This window comes from Balearica regulorum, chromosome 4 (assembly GCF_011004875.1).
Source record: "Balearica regulorum gibbericeps isolate bBalReg1 chromosome 4, bBalReg1.pri, whole genome shotgun sequence".
In the NCBI taxonomy this organism is placed as follows: Eukaryota; Metazoa; Chordata; class Aves; order Gruiformes; family Gruidae; genus Balearica; species Balearica regulorum.
The window spans coordinates 72958316-72980652 of record NC_046187.1 but is presented as its reverse complement, the minus strand read 5'-3'; the positions used below and the strand labels follow the sequence as shown (position 1 = coordinate 72980652).

The 22337-nt window shown below is 40.7% G+C and overlaps 1 protein-coding gene across 1 annotated transcript in view; it reads right to left on the bottom strand.

Annotated features, from left to right (window-relative positions):
* POLN (DNA polymerase nu) overlaps positions 1–22337 on the bottom strand; it is a 134176-nt gene that overhangs the window by 3658 nt on the left and 108181 nt on the right. Inside the window, exons 24-25 of the mRNA XM_075752671.1 lie at positions 21638–21699; positions 10166–18714 (exon numbers count right to left, since the gene is read on the bottom strand). Coding sequence (XP_075608786.1) covers positions 18646–18714; positions 21638–21699 — 131 coding nt within the window. The 3' untranslated portion in view covers positions 10166–18645. The remainder of the gene's footprint in view (positions 1–10165; positions 18715–21637; positions 21700–22337) is intronic.

Genomic DNA, 22337 nt, shown 5'->3' with positions numbered 1-22337 from the left:
AAAGATGAAAGAGAATTGTAATATGAAAGCAACTGCTGTAAATAATGTACGAATGAATAAAATCTAAAACTTATGTCAGTTTTTTCCTAAACTGTATTGCTGTCGAGTTACTGCCACCACAGTGCAGACGGTGCCTCCATCTTTTCCAGCTCCCAATCCAGCACGGGCAAACACTACTCGTTCCCGTTTTCATTGATAAATAAGACTATCTTTATGTGTGTGTCATGCATGTCCTCGGATTATATTTCCGTGCTGTTCCAGCTCACTGACTAATGCTAACACGCTCGGAAGTGTCAGTGTTCTTGGAGGTGCATTTAGTAAATGCAGATCCACCCTTGGTTGTTGCACTGCTGGCACTGCCATGCGATGGGACCCTGGCCACCGGGCACAGGTCTCCCTAAGGCCACGTGCCCCCATTTGCCGGTTGAGCATTTGCACCCAAAATCCCACCTGAGATTGGAGATAGCTCTGACAAATGTCCCACTGGAGCAAACAAAACCACTCGGTGCCTTTTTTCTACCACCAAGGACATGGAACAATAGAGTGGTATCAGTGAGGACGTTTTTGTGGTGGAGATACATCTGTGGAGGTTCCCCGAGCCACACAAGGCCCTTTCTCTTCCCTACGCCTCTCCATCCCCTTAGGTAAAATCCAGCAGAACCGGGCCGTTCCCCAGTGGTTGTGTGTTAGAGCCGCACGAGGCTGGTTCTGACCAACTGTTGAGCATCTCTGTGAGGCAGGGAAGCACTGATCTCCAACGTGGGGAGGGGAGATGGGCCTCCAGCCTTCAGGCCAATTAGGTACAGTTAGAATAAACTGATTGCTGCTGAAATGGCCTCTGGGGCCGTTAATTCGTGAAAAGTGGTTTCTGGTGGCAGTTATAAATGCTGCCAGGAGAGCCCTGCGAGCCAGCGGCTCAGGGACACCCAGGCAGCACCCCAGCGAGGGCACTGGGTGCTGTCACCTTCCCGGCAGCGTGGGGTGAGGCTTTGGGACATGCAGGGTTATCTGGCTGAGCAGTCAGGCAGCGATGTGGAGCGTAAGGTTAATGCCTTTGCCATATGGATCCAGCCCCTATCGCGTGTCTGCTTTATCCAGATGTGCAGAGACCTGATAGCAGTATCTCACGTGGGGGAGGAGTAAATAATACACCTCTGGGACTGATAGTGGTGTGTTGTGGGATTGGGGGGGGGGGGGGGGGAGCAGCTGGAAGTTCACTCACATGCAGAAGCTTTGTTTTATACCAAAGCTACCAAAAAACCCTGCCCCAGAACTGCTCTAGTGGGGAAAGTGGCAACAAAAGCTGTATTGGTTTTAGAAACCCTGTTGTGGGGTGCGCTGTGTGCCTTAATGCACCTCAGTTAACCGGTAATTGGGCTCTAACTCTCCACTTACAGACCACACATCCCTGGCCTGGCCTCTTTTACTTCCCCTTCACCATGGCTGGCTTTGGATAAAAAATTAAAATTCATGGGGACAAGGACTTTTCCCCCATGCCCTGCATCCCCAGGCATGTGCCTCCTGCTGTAGATGAGACAGAACCTCACGATCCCTCCCCTGTTGCAGGCTCTCCAGCACACTCATTGGCTATGTACACTTTAATGCCTCCTAAAAAGCCAAAGCAAACCCAGCCCAGTGTGCCTCCTCCGCCGTAACTCTGGCCTCCCTGCAGTGGCTTGGTGAGCTCACGAGAGAAGTAGAGCTGGAGCCGGGCAGGGAAGCCCCTGGGTCTAACACAGTTGAGCACATAAAGCCCACAAAACTACTTTTAACTTGGCCAACCAGCTGCCAGAATGTTCCATCTCCCTACCTGTCATCCATCCATCCATGCTGGCCCACCTTTTGCCAAGAGACAGAGCTGGTCAGTCCCCACCCACAGGGTCCCAACCACAAGCGCACTGCCCACCCAGGCAGCTCCTTACCGCTGGCTGTTTCATCTATCAGGTGGGCCGAGCCAATGGTGCTATGGCAAGCTCTGGGTCCCGCCAGTCCTCCCCATGTCCCCACAGCTGTGGGGGTTGGGGTCATTTCCTATCTAGGCTTCACCAGGAGCCATAAACCGGCCCTCCCTATGCTTATCTCAGCAGCAGGGGCTGATCGGCCCCAGGGAGGATTATGTGACCCTATGACTTAGGGTTGTGTTTTAGTACGGGCTTGGGTGTATTCCGAGTACGTCAAAAGTAGGGTGTATTTGGGATATGATGCACTTGTAGCAGTGAATGTGTAAGTGTGCTCACTACGGTGGGATGTGTTGTCTGGCAGGACATCCAGCCTTGCTGCTCCGGGCTGTTTTTGCTCCCAGCCAGCAGCTCCCCTGTAGAAGCCACCCCACCATCACCTGCCAGCCTCACAGAGAGCCCTCACATGTCTGCGTGGCTTCAGCCAAAGGAGCCGCTGCTAACTCTAGCAAGAGCCAGCGTCTGCTTGGAGTGCTCCTGAGGGTGTGCAGGATTCAACCTGAAATTTCCTTCACCTGGTTGGAATCTTTCACCGAGCTTGGTGCTACATTTCTATCTCTACTCCCTTAAGCATTGCCCTGGTTCACAACACACACACCCCTCCTCTGTTACACCAACGTAAGTACCACAATTACCAGCTCTTCAGTTTTAATAAATAGGAAGATTTCGTGTATTCCGGTGAGGGTGAATGTGTCCCCTCAGATTATTTTTCATTGCAGTTACAACACTACTGGCCACAGAAGCAAAGCAAACCAGCTTCTTTTTACTGCCCCATCATCTCAAGATATGGCCACACTCCTCTGGGAAGCAAAGACCTCAGAGAAAGCTTCCTTTTGAAATGGACTCCTCATCAAGCAGGCTAAGACATGGCTGGATGTTCGCTTGGCTCCCTCAAGTCCTCACAGCCCATGGTTTGGCACAGCACTTACATGTTATCGCCAGGATACATTCAGGCCCTGGCAGTTCTTGCCGCCAAAGTTTTCCAGGTTGATCTTCCTACAAGGTACAATCCGCAGAGCTATCAGCTCTGTCACTTAACAGCAATTACGTATAAAATGCTGAATGCCAGTTATTGGTATGGGAGGAAGACAAAGCTTTAGGGTTTCATGTTTATTGTCCTGTGTCCTAATACCATTTGTCAAGTACATAAAAAAAAATGGGGGGGGGGGCACATATTTTTATTCTTTTCTGTGCTTGACTGTATTTGCAAAGTCAATAAAGTAAATTCAACATCTGAGGTCAGTTAGAGCAGAAGAGGAATGAGCAAGGGAGAGAGATGAATCTTCTCTCCTGGATGTCAAAGGCAGGGTCAGATGAATCATGCTCTGTAAGTGCTCATTTCTCTCCATTAATGACCAGTCCAAGGTGAGTCTAGACCAGCCCAGCAGTAGATGTCTATTCTATAAACACCTAAGGTGAGATAAATCCTAACATGATGTCCCTGCAGAAAAGCTTCATTGTACCTGAGAACTCAGGGATGCTGAAGAACAAACACTGTCTTTTTTTTCAGCAAATGTTCGTTGATGCTTTAATGATAACTGATAGTATTCAGTTGCCAAAACTTAAAACCTTAACAGTGAACTATGCTCCTAGAAATAATCTAAAATGGGTGTTAAAGAATCAAAGGGTTGGTGCTGCAGTAAAGACAAATTACTTGGAAAAACTCAATTGTTCTATAATCTGGTCCAACTCCTATTGCATTAGTTACCTGCATTGTGGTTTCACCTACTGGAGAGAAGTGTGGAAATCAGTTGCTCACCAGTAATATTTATGTTACAATCTAATTACTTAGATTATTTTGTTTTTCTAAAGACAAAATAACAGAGTAGGAAAAGAAGAGTAAATAGCTGCTTTGTGTTTCTCTGCAGAGGTAGGTGGGATGGCAGAAAGGAACACTGCAGCAAACAATTACCTTTGAGTCTTCTTTATTTGTTATATGCTATCACTCATATTTTATCTTGCAGCAACCTTGAATAATAGCCATTAAAAAATCAGGAACATTTTTTTCAACTCAGTTATTTAGGGACAACTTTGATTTACATCTGATGGGCTTATTTGTAAGAACAGAAGCTCCTAAGCCTTCTAAGCTGAAGAAACTATGCTTCTCAAGTACAGGAGAGAACGGTCTGTATGATGAGATGGGCTTCCATCCTTTGTGCTCTCTTCTTTGTGGAAAGGTAAAGAACACTAAGAAAAAAGTAGATACTTAGTCTTACTGTTTGTGACTTCTTTAGGAACATTTTAAGGATCAGAAGCAAAAGGTAGAAGCCAGTGGACCATAAAAAACCTTTAAGTCATTGTGCACTAGGAAGACATTTTGGCAGAGCATCCAGGGGAAAAGGAAGAAGGTTCAGTACTGGGAAACCTTGGAAAGGCTGTTCTCACTAGCAGCATCAAAGAGGGTTTGGAGAAGGGATGAGCAAATGGTTACAAATGCTTCTTCTTGGCCTTTGCCTAGTGCGTAAGGTGCAGAACAATCCATTCTGGTGTCCCATCAGTGACGAGATCCTCCTCCTGCTCTTAAAGGTTGGGAGGTCTCAAAGCTAAAGCAGTCATTAGATGGGGAAAGTCAAGAGGATCACACTAGAAAATTAACTCCTCAGATATGGATTTTTTTTTTTTTTCCATGGATATAGAGGAGTTGAGCAATCCAAGAGGTGCTTGTAGGGTAGTTAGTCCTGTTTGGACTGCTTCGGTCAGACAAAAGCCCCCTGCCTTGAAAAATGACCTCATGCTGCATGTAAAAACTGCACAAATAGCTAAATTTTTCCTCCAGCTCAGAAGGTGGGTGAGAGGAACCAAAATCAGGAGACTTTGTGCCAAGTATCTTAAAGCTGACTGCATGGCATATGCTGGGGAGCAGGGTTATGTCTGCCACTGTGGATGCCCTAAGTCAAAGGTTCTCCGGCTAACATTGTAGGTAAATGCCATCATGAATATACACAGACACAAATGCATGACAGACAAGCAGTTCTTCCTTTCATTTTAGTGCAGTATATCCAGCAAAACATCACTTAAAATAACGTTGAGGTTAACCACAGAGGAAAAAAACCCCACATTACATTTTATGTGATTCTGCTTCACATTGCAAAGATTAGCTTTCTGTTCAAAATATTCTCTGATGCAAGAATGAGGCCTAAAACTGGCTTTTCATTATTATCAGCCTGTGTATGTATGTGAATACATCTAACAATTCATAAAAATATGTGTATTTCTATAAAAAAAGCTACCATTTTTACTCCTATGTGTGTATAGATATGTATTATACATCCTCCTCTCCCATTGAGTCCACTGTAGAAAGAACTCGACTGGAGATACTCCTTCTGCCTTGTGAAGTATCGTGTATGCGGTTCAAATGACAGGGAAAATTATACTGATCTCCCACTACCTCTATTCCCATTAAGTTTTGTAGGTGTTATACATAGAAGGAATTAGCTGTGTTCATCAGAATCTATTTCAGATAACAAGTGGGACATCAATGTCCTGGGAAGGGTGGGGAGCTGAAAAAAGGGTGAGCAAATGAAAAAATGAAAAGCTTTACCAAAAAAAAAACCCCACCCTCCCCAACAAAAAAAAAACCAACAAAACACACAGAAAATTTCTACTAATTTCTACAAATGCAATAGTGTGAAAACTTTACACTAGTTGTTGAGCTACGTGGGTTCCCAGGCAGCAAAGATTTGAATGGCTGGCACTTGGGCACATTAAACTGCAGCAAAAGTGTCCTTGATATGCTATTAAATTTTCACAAGGCTGAGATGTTTCTCCCTGATGCTAGATCTGAACTTTTTGTCATTGCAATATCAGTCTCCTAAATGTCATATCGTACCTATGATTATCACTCACGATCTCTTTCAGGCTGGCCACTGGGAGGAGGACTGCAATTCTGCTTCATGCTTCAGGTCTATGCAGTGTTCAAAACCAGTATTTGAGATTTTGGGCATCCTGGCAAGATTCCCTCACTGTGACTTGCAGAAATACTGCATTCAGAGAAGGCAGATGCTGTTTTTTCACCGTTATTCTAACACAAACACAATAGATTTTGATATAAGTAGTAATGCTCACTAGAAGTACAAAGGGCGTGATTCAGCTGGCTAAACATAAGGATCTAGTATAATTTGAGACACCCTATGTTTAGATGTCTTGAAGTGAGCCCAGCCAGACTGTGTGCATTGCTTTGGGAGAGCTAATAAGCTGGAGAAGCAAGCAATATCGTTGTCTTCTCTCTTCCTCTCATGCTGAGTCATTTAGGTTTATTATATGTTATGTTTGCATAGCAAATGTGAACAAGTCACACAGCTAGCTTGAGCACTTGCAAGTTATGTAGTCTAAAAAATAAATATCCTTTCCCCCTAAGGGACTGTTTGTCTTCCTAGACTCTGAATATGTCTGAGAAGCACAACTCAATCACATGATTATCTACTACTTCTACAGTAGCCTTTTAATTAACATCAGTGTCACGACACCTCTGGTCCTAGGAATGTGCCCTATGCATAATAGGACAACTAATAGTGAAATGAGCAGAGTACATGATAAAACAGTGTCTTTGTCATTCACTTAAGCAAAATTAATCAAAACACTTCAATACGCTAATAAACCGCAAAATTATTCATTGAGATAGTTTGTTCCTTCATTGTGTCATAGTGTCAAAGGATTTGTCACCAGCGCTTCCACACAGATTTTTAGCATTTTTTTCATACGTAAAAAAGTCTTAAGGGAAGACAGCACAGAAGATCAGGCCCCACAAAAGGCCATGTCAGATGTGTATGAGCTGTGAATTCAACGTACTTCAAACATGATAATATAGAATAATATATTTGTCTGTCTTATTTTCCTTCCTGTAATCTAAAACTAATTCTTAGAAAACTATTTTTAAAAGTTGCATGATTAAACTGAAGAAATATTTTTTCACCTATATGTGCAATAGCCTAATACTCCTTGTATGTAAACAACTACATGTTTAATTGCAGGCTATAAAGCTCATTCCATAAGCATTCAGGTGACTGGCCAGAGGCCGCAGAGCTATTGCTTGCAGTGTTGTATATTATTGTATAAAATCTGTATTAGGTGAAGAACGAGGTCAAGTTAAGGGACAACGTTCATGATTGCTTCTTTGTTCCCCTTCAACTAAATTAGAGAATGTTACACACATCCGTTTACATTCACTTTACCGCTAATGAGTTTAATAAAGCTTTCGTGATTTACATGTTGTAGAGCTGAAGACGACAAGTCAAGCCGCTTTCGCTCTAGTGCAACCAGCTCTGAACAAGATGCTCTAAACCGGAGCGGTTGTAGCTGCAATGCAGTCTTCAGAGAGCAGTTCCCCGACACATGGTGAGGTTAACTCTGCCAAGTGCATGCATTTTAAGAGATGGGCCAGACTATCTTTGCCCCTTTTCCCTCCTTGTCTTCAGGAATACCCATGGAGTGAGGCTTTAAAGGGATTCCTCTGGGTTACGGATCCAATGGAGCTGTTATGGCCGGGAAGAAAGATGGCACAGAGCTTCCTCCAGGACTTTCACTGGAGCACTTATTTTCACGAACGGCTTTTGTAGCCGACGCTGTGCTCCCTGCTATTGCAACACCACTGAGCTACTGAAACTGTACGAAGAATGAATTCTTGTTATGAGCATGGAGGCACTTGCTGAAATACGGTATAGTAACTCTTTGGTTAGTTTACTTGGACATGAAGTTGTTGGACGTGAGATACCTATTTTAGTGTAATTTTTCTGGTAAAATGTTTTAATTATAGAAAGCCATTTAGTTCCTACTTTATTATTATTTCTGGGAGTGCTACCAGGGTTAGACATTTAACTTGTGAATGCCAAGCGTTCTGTCAATCCCGCTCACTCTAATAAAACCTGTTTATTACTTCTACCCACGGAGTGTCCCAATTATTACAAGTCCAAGGCTTCAAATGGGTCAGTTTGATTTCCAGCCCTCACTTAGTTTACAAAGAGATGAAGAATCTCTTTGGCTCTGGCACTGGAGTCCTTTGGGGTGAACCATCAAAGGTCCCATTGAGTGTAGGTGACTTCAAACCAGCCTCTAGAGACAAGGCATGTCAGAGTCTAAGGAAAACAAGAAATGTAAGACCATTTCCTACAAAATCTATTTGATGCAGAGGAATGCCTTGGCCTTTAAGCAATAAGGTGTCTGGAAGAGTAGTGGTATACAGACTTGATGGCTCAGATTAAATTTCAAACAACCTCAGGCAAAAAATTGTGATATACTCCAAGATACACGCTGGAAGGGCTGCTGTAAATTGTATATTGTGGTTCTTCTCTAAACCTGTTGCAGATGCTAACGCTACAAAGCAGGCTTGAGACTTTGGATCCCTGCACTGATGTCCAAGTTCAAAGTCATCAGTACCAAAAACCTTCTTGTTGCTTAATTGTGGGAAGCAGAAAGAAGCTTCTTTATAGAAGCTTCATGCTTTTTGAGTTGAGACTTTTCCATGCAGGTTTCCTTTAGCCTCTGTTTTGCTAGCTGGATTCTCTCATATCAGTAGTCTTTGTGGAAGGGAACCCACATTTTTCAATTGCGTATCAAGGAGCATTTTCAGAACTGACTTTCAGTCCAATAGCTTTATGAATGAGGCAACATCATGGTTTGTTTTCCTGGTTCTCCAAGGCAGGGAAAGGAAATATCTGCAGAACAAACACTTAATCTACAATGTGAGGTTCATGTAGGCAGTAAAAGGATTGCAATTCCACAGTTTCCCTACTATTACTAATGTGCTTAGCTGCATCACAAACAGGACAATACTTTAAGCTGGCAGATTTGGAAAAAAAACAAGTATAAAAAGAGACTTTGCTGTTGCTGGGGAAGGAATATCCTTGGGCTAAGAAATAAAAAAATGTCATTGGCAACTATTAGGTATGGAAGAATCAATGAGCAAAAAAGAGCAGGAGGTGGAGTGGGGCAGGGAGTGAATAACAACTGCTGCCAAGATAATTTATTGAAAGAATTGAAATACAAGGAAACTAGAAATTACTTTTAAGGCCAAGAGATCACACAAAAATAGCTTAAATGCTCACTTTTGAGTCAGAAGGTGATGGAGGGGAAGCAGGGACAAGAAAGCTCATCCCTGTCTCTGAACCCTCAGTGTGGAGCATGAGTAAGCACATGGAGGATGCATAATGCAGGAGTAAAGTTAAAGGGAAAAAGTCTTCCAGCTCAAGGGCAAAAGATTTGCATTTCACTGTGCTGTACCTATGGGCGATTACACAACAGAGACTTAGTTCTGCTTTGTTCTGAGTTACATACAATGACATGTTTAAAACAGTGAAGCATTCCCTGGATTGGAGACTGGAACCAGAATCTAGGCTCTTCTGTGGGAGGCTGGACAGTCGTACTCTTTTCTTTTTTCTTTTTTTTTTTTTTTTAAGCTCTCTGGCAGAGCAAATATTGATTAGTTCATATACAGTGGCCAGCCCCAAGAGGGAGCGCAGAAAGCTCCTCGGCAGAACATCCTGTAATCTGGTGGTTCATACATTCCTGTGGATGATGGATGTTGAAAGCCTTTCAGGGAAAAAGGTTTCTTACAGTTTGTAGATAAAAGGACAGGAGCAGCAGCAACATCCATTGCTCTGGTTGCCTTCTGAATGAAGAAACTGCTTCCTCAGTGTTAGAACAAAAAGCCATGACTATCAGTCGTGAGGAAGTGAATCCCAGAAGGCAGCCTTAAATCCCAGAGGGGCAGAATCAATCACACTTCCCTGTGCACAGCATTTTTGTGCAGGCTACTTAGGTATTCAGAGGGCTGACAAACATGGGATAGGTCTTAGGTGTTTTATGGAGTGCTAAGTGTATATCTGATCCTAAAAATGCTATGTGACACTAACAGTCTGCCAGCTCCTGCTACTCCTGCCAGGTTGAGTAATGCTCGGTAATCCTGATATTAACAGCTGATGAAAAGAGAGGTCAGGAGTTCATTCAACCCAAGCTGGACTTCTAGATAAACAAAGATAAATTGCCCAACTCAGTAGGTCATTTGCAAACTGGAATAGCTCCTTGCATGGCAAGGATGGACACACCAAATGCATGAGCAGGAGGTGGAGTGCCAGGTCTGGGGTGGGAGGGATACACAAATGCAATTTATGGCCAACTAGAAGTGTAAGGTGCACTGTATTGCACACAGAAGAAGCAAAAGCAAATACATTTCAGGCCCTGATGGCTTTCAAAGGATCCATCCTCATGCTCACCTTTGAGTAAGTCACAGGCATGTGTGTAGTTTTGCTATCTCCACGCTCCCAAATGAAGCGACAGCAATAGTTCTGCATGGAGTCTTCAGATGATAGAAAAAGTTCAGTGTTTCTGCCTGAAAGGAGAAAAAAATCAACATGTAGATGCCTCACAGTGATGTTATCAGTTCTACTAGATGCATCACGTGTAGTATTTGGTACGGTGAGCCTTTATGCCCATTTTGTGATTTGAGCTTGTAGGAAGCAGAGGCATGTTTTTCTCAAAATCGAAGCAGGGAAAAGAATAATCCCTAAAGTCATAATCTTGTACCTTAAACATATTAGGATACATGGAAATAATATTTTAAGACATTTAGGCATTGCCCAACATTGAAAGAAACCCAACTATTTCTAATGGAAGACTCATGATCCCAAACCTTACTCCCTGCCCCATCATAAGAACCTGTCTGCAAATCAACCTGGGAAGTGTTTTATGTCTTTATGACTTATTGAACTTGTAACTTCTTTCTAGGGAAAAGACTCTCATTTGTAAATTGCTGTGTTTAAACAACCACAGAGTTACATATAAAAGGAGTGACACTGGGTATGAGAACGTGTCAAAACCTCGAGCAGCTGAACAGAGTCACATTCAAAGATACAGATAAAAGTTACCAGAGCAGGCATCTGTGTGACACTTACCTTCTACCCAGGTGAAGATGCCTCCTTCAGACTTGTGGAGGAGACTCCCATCACCAGCCCTCAGACAGTGACCTCCCATCCTGTCCAAGAGCTTTTTGATCAAGATGTGCCCCATTTCCAAGGTCCCAATAAAGCTTGCTTAGCAACACATTTCTGCAGTCATTACTGTAACACATTGTCCATAAGGAATTGGCAATGAACAGTCAGTGGCAAGTAGGGAGATGTGCAGGGAGAAAGGGAAACAACAGAGAGAGGCCTGGAGAGCTTGAACACTACTAATTTTTACTTGATCAAAAGGACAAGATCCTTTAAATATCAATGATGGGTCAGAAGAAAATCCTTAACCATTTTTTTTTTCAGTATGAAGAAAAATCCATCTGCACTAGTTGAGACAGAGTCCATCAGAAAACTCCAGATTCTCCATCCTAGTAAAACTCCAGTGATTAAAAAATATCACTATGGACTCTTTCCCTGATGCAAATTAGAACCTGACACTGTCAGGTTCAGAGCTGAGCTGGGTGGGTTTCTAGCTGGGAATAACTCAGCAGGAAAGCAGGGTGCTTCAGGTCTGCTACTGCTGGCTGCTTCAACTCACAGAATAATTGAGGTTGGTAAGGCTCTCTGATGGTCATCTGCTCCAATCCTCAGCTCAAAGCAAGGTCAAACATCAAAGATGGGTAAGGTAGGGAGCTTTGTTTCTTTTTACTTAGTACAGAGCTTTTCCAGAACTAGAAACATTCACTGTACTGGAAGCACCATCATTTTGCATTAGAGCTGTAAACTGAGGGTCTGGTTTGCTGGTGTCATTGAAGAGCCAATGGCACTTTTGCTGATGCTATGCATACTGTTCTCAAGGCCTTAACCTCAGAAGCCAGAACGAGAGTTGGAAAGGATCCCAATGGGCTACTCAGTCACTGTCCCTGTCCCAAAGCAGGATCAACTAAGCATAAGCATATTCTTACAGATATCTGTCTATCCTGTTCTAGAAAGGTATACTAATAAAGGTTCCAAAAGCTCTGTTCAAGTCCATTCAAATGCTTAATTATCACTAGCATTCTTTACAATGGCTTCCTTAACATCTTCCCTAGTTATACCTTGCTGAAATCTAAGCCCCTGACTTCTCATGCTATCTCCAGGGGACCTATAGAGCAGTTTATTACCACCTTTGTGACAGCCCATTTCATACTGGATGACTGCTTTCCGATCTCTCCTCAATCTTCTCAAGGTTAAATGACTTACCTTCTTTCAGTCTTTCCTCACAGGTGATACTGTCTCTAGCTCTGATCACTCTTGTTGCTCTCCTATGGATTCCTGTTGCTCCACATCTTTTCTGAAATGCAGTTCTGAAAATTGGGCAGAGCATTCAATTGAGCCCTTGTTGGGGCTGACACGAGTGGAGGGATTGATTATACCATTCCTCATCACTATGCAAACACCTACAAATCCCCAGGTCTTTTCCTGAACTTGATAGCTAACTAGCTGTTCCCTACATTTTGGGAAATATGTTGCCTACATTTGGGTAGATGACTGGTTTTGCTTGTGTCTGAAGCTTTGCACTCATCCTCACTGAATCGCTTCTTTTTTATTCATTTCATACTATTATTCCACTGTGTAAAAATCCTTTTGAATTATAAACCTATTGGCAGTAAGGATTTAAACCAAGATTTAAATTCTATAAAAGCAATATAAACAAGACTCAGAAGCTTCCCAGAAAAGAAAGTGATGACTCATTATCAGAAAATATTTGTTTTGTTGCGCAATTATAAATGTCTGAACAATGAATGGCCGAGCTGGAGGGGTAAGATGAATAAAGAGGTGACTACCAATGATTACCAGGGAATGGAAGGTGTTAAGGGATATGGAGAATGCCAGCAGAAGGTTAAGGTTTAGGTCACGTATGAGAAGAAGTGAAAGGATTAAAAAAACCTCAGCTTCCAAAGAAAAATCAAATGTATCACAAGCCCTAGTATCAGAAGCAGCACAACACAGCCAGAGAATTTGACTGAAGCCCAACATTTACAGCACTTTTTTAACCTCATCTGTGACCCACAGAGGCCCCAAGGGAAGATGTTGACTTCTCCCAGCTCATGTGTTACAAAAGCTCATTATATTTAAAGGAAAACCTCCCTGGGAAGCTTATTTAATTTAACATCACAGTTCAAGTGAATGGACGGGAAGATAAACAGAGATGGGGATTGCTGGCAGGCGAGTAGGGTGGCCCAGCTTTCAAACTGCTGCAGAATTTATTCATTGTAAAGAAAGTTCTTATAGGTGTCCTTCACATGCAGTTTGGAATCATCAGTCTGAGCTGGCTTTGGGGCACAGCTTAGAGTTAAAAAGAGAAGGAAAAAAAAAAAAGTCCTGAGGAGACTTGTCTTCTTCACCTAAGCAGATACCAACAAGACAGTTAGGATAAATTAGCAATTAACTAATTTCTGGACTCAGCTAGATGCAGACTAATGCATCAGTGCAAAGAGGCCAAGGTAATCCAGGGAGATATTTAATTTTGCCTCAGTCAGTTCTGTCCAGAAATGCAGTGTAACGGGGAGCAGCCACTTGTGGGGAGGATGGACATTGATTCTCAGGAGCCTGTAAGTATAGTTCTCTGCTTAACACACAAATGGGAAAATGAGATTGTAATCTGATGCATGACACTTTTGAATAATTAGAAGTGAGAAATTCAGCGTGCACAGCAGATAAATCTGCCAAAAAATGAAGGGGGGAAAAAAGAGAGAATTTATATAGTCAATTTTTGATGCCATGGAAAAGTTGACCAGGAAATGAACAAACACAGTAAAAATATAGTTAGCCAGAAAATAGTCTCCAAAATGTCATAAATGCATAAATGCCATGCCAAATGGTAGAGAGAAGCAAGCTGAGGGCACAAAGGTTACAAGTGGAAAGATAAGCAACTTTCTTTTTAACTTGTGGACAATTAATAGTGAGAGTTTTACTATTACTAATAACAGTATCTGTGAAGTGCAGGGGAAAGGTTGGCAATGGATTAAATTACCAGTGTACAAAGCAAAAGCTGAGGAAGAAAGAATCTAAAAATTATCCAACTAATTAGCCTTGAATGGAGAAGGTGCCATGGAAAAATGCACCAAAAATGTGTAAACGTTGGCTGGAAGTTGGACCTCTAGAATTCAAAACACAAGCAGAGAGGATAGCAAATTGCCTGGACTTACAGCGCATAATAAAGACACACTTGATAACATGAGAGGTACTGACACAAAATGGGTGGTAGAAGTGCACTTCAAAGATGTCTCGAGGGAACCAGCTGACTGCAGGCTGCTGTTTTCAGTAGACGTGAGCCGATCCGGCTGGGGAAGTTTCCCGGGAAGGCAAAGATAGGACATGACTGAAACTTATTTTAAATCCCAGAGACACCCTGCCTGCTAAAACTACTGTGGAACGGCAGAAATAAGAACTGATTCCTTTCCACTCCCTGAATGTTTCTGACAACCTGCTAATACCAGAAGGAAGTATGCCAGCCGAAAGTGAGCCCGTGAGCCAGGGAGTATCGTAAATGCTGGCACAGAATGAGGCAACACAGGTGGGAAGGAGGAACGAAATCCCAAAACATTTCTGGGGCTTCTTCTGGTACAGCACTGTATACTTTAATGCAGTACAGCAGAATATTCGAAAGGAATTTCTGCTTTGTCTTTCAACCAGATGACTGCTGTTGTCCAGCTGAAGAATGACATGAGATCATAGGAAAATTCAGGTTGGATCGGACCTCAGGAGGTCTCTAGTCCAACCTCCTGCTCCAAGTAGGGCGAGCTATGAGGTCAAGACCAGGTTACTCTGGGATTTATCCAGTCTGGTCTTCTGATGGTGACTCTAGAAGAGACATTTTAGGCCGCTGAGGAAATATATCAGGAAGGCATAATTCAACCTTCAACTCATTCTTTGGCCTCCTTTTCAAATCAGATTAAACAAGAAAGTGACACAAACAGGTTCTGTGGACTCCTGAAAATGACATTAGTTTACTTTTAAGGGCTTTTTCTTAATCAATACCAAAACCGAATGATGTCCTGGATGCTCTAGCAGATTCATTCTCTTCATCTACTCTCAATTTTCAAAAAAATGAGAGGTTGGGGTTTTTTTCCCCTCATGTTTAAAATGTCTTACATAAAATCTGAGACCAGTGTTTGAACTATGGTTCTTACCAAGTTGGACCAACATTCAAGAGTCCCACTGTTCCACAGTGGTATGCGGACATTAAAAGATTCAAGTCCTGAGCAGATACTAGTCACGCCATGCCCATGAAATGCCCGCAAATAGCTGTGCCGTTCCATTTCTCACAGACACCGAGTTAAAGTGTTTTCCAATAGCGTTCCTTCCCCACTACTCCACATGCCAAACAAAAAGATTTACAGATGATCTAAAGAAATAGTCAGGCCACCAAAGACACAACTGAAATTAAACCTCAAGACACAAATCAGTTCAAAAGGGGTTATTACTGTGTTCAGAGAATCCATTAATGAAATTTCTGCCCACTAAACAGAAGCTAAGCAGAGCCAGCTATTCCCCTCTCCCCATCTATTCTGTGATGTCCAGCACTCATTGATCAGTACCTTTGTAGGCTTCTGCACTTCAAACAAAACTTCTGTTTCCTGCTCTCCCAGTACCTCTTCATAGGTTGTGAGAAAAAGGGAATCATTGTAGAGATCAAATTGAGTTTTAAGGGTTGAAAAGGGCTCTTATGATTGCTACTGCTCCAGCCTACCTGTGTTTTACAGTCCCTTTCACGCAGAACCAAAATAACCTGTAAAGGTAGCCATTTATTATAATAAGGTCTTGAGCTCTCTGGTGTGAAATTATTGTGCCACCCAAAAGGAATTTCTGGCAGTCATCAAATACAGAATATTTTCACCTGTATTTATTTGGGAGGAAATTTGTGGTCAGGACTGGCCTTGCTTCCCTATAATGGCTCTTTAGATTCAGGCGTGCTGCAGGATAGCTTGCCTAGGGTTTGGGAAAACTGCTCTGCCCTGATTTTATAGTTATACATAGATCAGTACACAAGTGTGGTAAAATTGATGCCTTGTCCAGAGGACCTTGCTGGGAAATGAATTGCAAACAGTACCCTATCTCAGGCAGCTCCTTTAAGGAAATGGTTGCCATGCTAAATTCCACAATTTGAAAAAGATAACTGTTTCCAAAACCTATATTGCCATACAGGATGGAAGGCAGTGGGAATGGATTGCAAAGTAAAAGAAATTGTCCCAAAGACTCAGCACTCTTCTCAATATCTGGGATATTATGAGTTAAACACTGAGGAACTTTGAAGCCAAAGCACTTCAGTGAGGCCTGAGACATTTAATAATCCACAAAATCTATACCTTAATACAGAAGCACAGGGTGGATAGTGAAGACTAGATACTCACCTGGCTATCCGAGAACAAAACCAAAAGATCAGAGAACACGTCCCAGTATTTGTAATTCATAGTACAGCAGATGCTGGTTGCATGCACATCAAAGAGCTCTGGTCTCCACCTAGCTATGCCATAAATCTATATATGCTAATACACTCACAGGCTGCAATTAGAAGAAAATACAGTTTCTTTACTGGAGAATCTGGAGCACTGGAAAGATATCCTCAGCTCATGGTATCCATCGTGCAAGTTGTGGGGACAAACTGCACCAAGTCCTTCGATCTTGGTCATCAAGAGTCCTCCAAAATCAGGCCAATTTGCCTTTTGCCCTCACACCGGTGTAGGCAGAATGAGCCCTCAGACACATGTGATAAAGCAGTGCCCTGATTGCTTGGTTCTCTTCCTTTTGTTAGCTTACTCTTTGGAAATTTAAAACCAGGAACAAAAGTTGTAAAAGCAGAAGGGGCAAACCTGGTGCCCCGAGGAGCTCACAGTCCCTCTCTGTGACATGAGAACAAGATATTAACATTGCCCACTGTATGAAAACCTACACAAAGTGCATGCATCTGGGGAACTCTGACTGACAGTGTTTTGTGAAGGGCTGTGTCTGAAAATTTGTTCTGTATAGTGACCTCTGCCTTTCTGTAGCTTCATATTTGAACAGATGTCAATTCACAGGACAGGATCAAGGTTCTTTATGTTCTTAAGTATGTATTTGTTTTTTGTTAGGCTGAAGGGTATGCCTGGTATTGTTCAGGACTTGGAAAAATATGCTATCTATCTAGTTTAAAAGTATGCATCCTAAGAAACATACACAGGGTGGAAATCAGCTGGAAATCATACAAAATATGTTGACTTCTTTCCTATAGTAGTAAGGTTAGAAATGTAGCCTTAGAGAAGAAAGGCTTAATTAGTACAGGCCTCCTGAAAACAGTAGGTCTTCAAAAGCAGTGAAACAGATAAGAGAGCAGAACATTTCACACTTATTCAATGCCATTGCTAACACAGAAAGCTTGGAAATGGCAAAAAGCAGAAGAAATTCGCGCAACCTCTTTTCTATTGGAAAGTTGGACTCAGACCCTCTGCTCACACGAGCTGGTGCAGTGTCACAGCCATGCAGGCTGGACTCTCCTGCAGCCTAGGAGCTGACCCCCTAGTTAATATATAGAACGTTCTGACGTTGCTTACATGACCTCTGCTAATTTTATAACTATAATAATTAATTTTCAGAAATGACTGACTCACTTCAGCTGACATATTATGTATGATTAATATGCAACATAATAAACCAATGTTTAATAGTTTAATGCCTTTAAGCACAATGAAAAATTGTTTATTGATACAAATTAAAACTGCTGCAAAATCTCTGTAACTATGCACTTTCAAAATTTAAATTATATTACTTTGATCATTTGAGGTCTAATGCTGAAAGACACTGAACACCTCTTAAAAGTTTTGTGCTTGACTTCAACTTCTAAATAATTACTAGACTTTGAGGACAGTTTCATATTCCACAAGCATGGAGACAGAATTTGGCAACCAGTAATGTATGAAACAAACTCATTTAAGGAATAAACTCTACAGAAAAGGTAAATATCAATAACAAATCCAAACATTAAAGTAGAAGCCTGAATCCTAAAAAATATAAGGCTGAATCCTAAAATTTATCTAAACAATATTTAGCATTACACCAATAATAAAAATAACAGATTAGGCAAAACCATAGTACTCCCTCTAAAGTATGCTAAGGCTACAGTGTACAAACTGAGTTTGAAATGAATTGAATTGGCAACAATCTGGTTATTTTTAGTGCATTTAGGCATGTGGTTTTGTTTACCTGTTTTGTTCCAAAATTCTAAATATAAATTAAGGTGGAGACTCTTCATTTCCAAAGAATGCTTTTTCTAAGTCTGTGGAACATGACATTTAATACATCATGTAAACCAAGCAGCTGCCTTCTACTCACAAATTATAAAATAAGCTGAACACAACAGTTAAGCACTTGCTGATACAGTTCAAATAGCATCTTTCTAATCCCAGATTAGAAGTATTTTTACACAAGCCCTTTCACAAAATATTTAACATTAAATTCTAAACATCCATCTAACTCAAATATATTTGTCATGTTCCCAAAGGGTTAATATTGTCTTGCTTCATTTCTTACATGTAGTAATTTAGCTCTGAACAAAAGCAGCTCCCTGCTGGTTACCTTGGCTAAAGGAAACACAATGAACTGGTAAAAACCAGTTTTATCTCACTGCTGTTGCCTAGGGCTACAGAGAAAATGAAGTAAAAAAATTCACATGCAGAGTATTAGGTGCTTATGAAAGATCCAGCAGCGCTGTTGCCTAGTGATTCAGTGAGGAATCAGCATAGGCCAATGAGGTGTACGGGTACTGAATAACATCCCCGATGACTGCTTTACATCTCCTGCAATTCTGTCATACACCCCCATGATTTCCCAGTGGTAAGAATCACTTTCAAGGGAACCTGTCAGGGGAAAAAAATAAATAAATAAACAAACAAACACATCACATATAGCAAGATTACTATTTTTGCTTTTCCCTTTGGATGTTGATAGTGCTCTAGATTACATGCCTATCCAACATGAATTTTCTTCATGTCTATTAATACTTAATTATCACTACAATTTTGATTAAAATACCTTAGCAATTAAGACTAACCTTCAGTTTTGAAATTGCAAATACATGTTACTGAATTGCAAGGAATATGCTAAAGCAAAATCCATCTTCCTATGCATTTTAACAAGAGCTACAAAATCAGAGTGTTTATAATCAGCAACTTTGTCAGTAATGCATAAAGATATTAGGGGGTTTTACCATCCACTTGTCCAATTCTGGGGTGTTTTTTTGTTGTTGCTTTGGTTTTATTTCAGTTTGTTTTGCAGTTACTGGTGCTCTGTTACACAGTAGATTTTCTGACATGAAAGCTGCCTCATTAGCAAGGACTATATTTTGGAAAAGAAGCTACTTCAAAGATGAAGCATCCTTTTCCTCAAAGAAGAAAAAGAAATCTCTCCCCATTAAGACTATATGCGTGCTCTACTTTAGTGACATTTTTCTTCTGTATTAAAAAATAATATTCATATTAACAGAGCAAGTAATACATATTTAGTTGAAGCAAGTGTGCTGAAGGAGAGCAGGACCATTTCACAAAAATCTTTTCATCTTCAACATCTCTAATCCTAAAAGACATATTCTTACTGGATAGAAGGGTAAACAACATGAACAAAAACACAGATCTTTTTTAAGAAGATCACTCTCCATTTCTTCTCTGAGATCAAGCTGTTGGTACTTTATGTTTTCTATCTGGCCTCTGCCATCAATCCATTCGTGATGCTTCAGAGGAAGGTGAAGTATCTTCATGATGCATGTAGTCTAATGTGCAGTAGGAGTAAAAGTATGTCATGACTCCTGCAGTAGTTTGCTCAGGAAAAGGAGACCAGAACAAGGGTAATAAAACATGTATCTCCAAATACATGTTTAATACTGACTATTAAAAAGTCCTAACCTTTGAAACCCTCAACTACCTTTTGCCCAAGAATGCGGTTTTTTTCACCTATTAAAATGTAGTTGTCATTTAACAGAGAATTGCTGTTTTCATAGGAAAGATATATTGAATCCATTTGCTAATGCATCAAGATGAATTCGTCAGTGTGTGATAGTAGACACCTTAGACAAAGGTGAAAGAAACTGTGTTCTAAGACAGTGTGTCCCATTTTGTCCATAGGATATTAAAACCTTCTGCCAGTTAGTGGTTAGTCTGAAATATATAACACTAAAATGATATTCTGCCCATGTCACTAGGAACACTCTCATTAAGCATGTAAACATTTGTCTTTCCTAGAAACTTATTAAATTGTTTGTAATTTATTTCATGCCAATGACTTCCTCAGGCAAAGAATGAACAAAGTTGTTTCTGACAAAAAGTAGCCAAAAAGAGTCTCCTAAAACTATCAAGGACCATAGTGTTGCTATTCACTTTATATATGGTCAATAGTACCATATTTGATTATTTTAATGAACTTTCCAGCAGTATGAGTGCCAGGTGTCTCATACTGTCATTAAAAAAATTTAGATGTAGTATACCTTGAAAAACAGTCTTGCTTCTTTTTTCATGGAATTTGTAACAAAAGAAGCTCGGCAAACACAGGTGTACAATGTAAGCAACCTATAGAAATGCAGTTTATAAAGCCTTGGAGTGCCAGTGCAAGAAATGTGTAACCCCGGTATGGCCAAAAGGTCTCACTTGATCAAATCTGGTGAACAGGAATGCAAGTTCTTACAAGGGTTAAGTGACGAGTGAGGGGCGGGTTCCAGCGTGGGAAGAAGAAAGAGTAATTTAGATGTCAGATACCCCTCATTGTCTCCTCTCAGCTTTTGTGGGAAAGGTGGGCTCTATAAGGACCCAGAAATATGTAACTGTGAGACCTCCAGAGAAAGGTTCACCAAGTGGCTGAGATGCTGAAATAGATACAGAAGATCTGGAGGAAGAAATACAAGCTAGAACTGATCTAGTAGTTTTCTTTTTCAACTGTTTCCGTTACTGCAAGTCTGTATGTTGTAACCATTTCTGCAAATAAATAGAATAAACTTTTTTCTGTCTCCAAATCTAATTCAGTAATACTGCTGAATGAGTAATCTGGCAACAAGTAGTACTCCATTGCTCAGGAACCTGGAAACCCTTGGACTGTTGCTCACTTAATCAGTTTAGGGATTCCCAGGAGCTATAGTCCTCTATTAAGCAACAAAAGCTGAGCAGTAGGCTAGGGTGAAAGATACCAGTCTTGTAGAGAGAAAAATAGAATTATTTTATAAAATACTTACAATTAGGTCCAATACATAGATAGATAGAATAGCTGTGTAGCTACCTACTCAGTGTTTACAGATGTTGTTCTAGTAGATGATGTCCTGTACTTTAAACAATGACCAATGATTTTGTCTGCTTTATGTGTTAGGCATCCACACAGAAATGTTAAAAAGACCAGTATTCTAAGTGAAAATTACTGAAGAAAGAACTTTTGAAATAATTTTTCAGCAGTAATGAATGCCTGGCACATTTAGAAAGCCTACTACAGGCACATATTTCTCAATCTACCACACCCAACAGAAATTTCATGGCAATGAACGACATCATAGATTTTGAAATTACCATGCTGCATTGCTAAGACAAAGAGTAGATGACATTCACACTTTCCAAAATGGACGTTGAGTTTCTTTCAGTTATTTTCCTTTAGAATTTTTATAGTAATTTAGAAAAGCAACTACCTGCAAATATGAAAATGAAACTATTGAAGTGAAAGGCAAAATAGTTGTCTCTAGATTCTTAATATGATGATGATAACATACTAAGGATGCCTGAGACAGCAATGGAAATTCAGAATTGTCCCTACCTTTAGTGGCACTTCCAAGGCTGTGGTTTGCTGCAGGGACTCCATTGTTCTTTTTACCAGTGCTGTAAGGTAAAATTTGAAAACCTACAGATTTATTTTCCATGTTAGAATTGTTAACTAAAAAAAAAATAAATCACATGCTTTATATTTTGTTGTGTAATACTGCATTTCTACATTAAAAAAAAATTAACCATTTACAATTTTTTCAGATTTTTTTTAAAGTTAAACTTTATCTCTCGTGGAAGGTTCACTTCCTTATTTTAAATTTAATTTTAGGGTGAAATTTGGAGAATTATTTAACTTACATATCCCATAAATACAGAAGTACAACACTAATAGATTTTATAGAGAGATACAGCATGTCTGAGTGCTGTATTTCTCAGCTTTCAAGTTCAGTACTCTTAAATATATGTTTGGTGATATTTTATATATTTTAATTTTCTTGTGCAGCCATAAAACTCAGCCTAAAAAAATAGCTAGGAAAAAAAATACTAGAACTCTGAACTGTCTAAAATATCTTATTTTTCAAAGTAAAAAGATCAGCGCCAAATTTAAATAAAAATCTTCCCTGTGGGATAGTGGAGCTATCAAGAATCTAAACAATTAAACTTCAATATGATTTATCTAACTTAACAACTCATCATGTCACAACACTATGCTCACTATTACTGTGAAAATGCATCTATAATTATTCCAAATC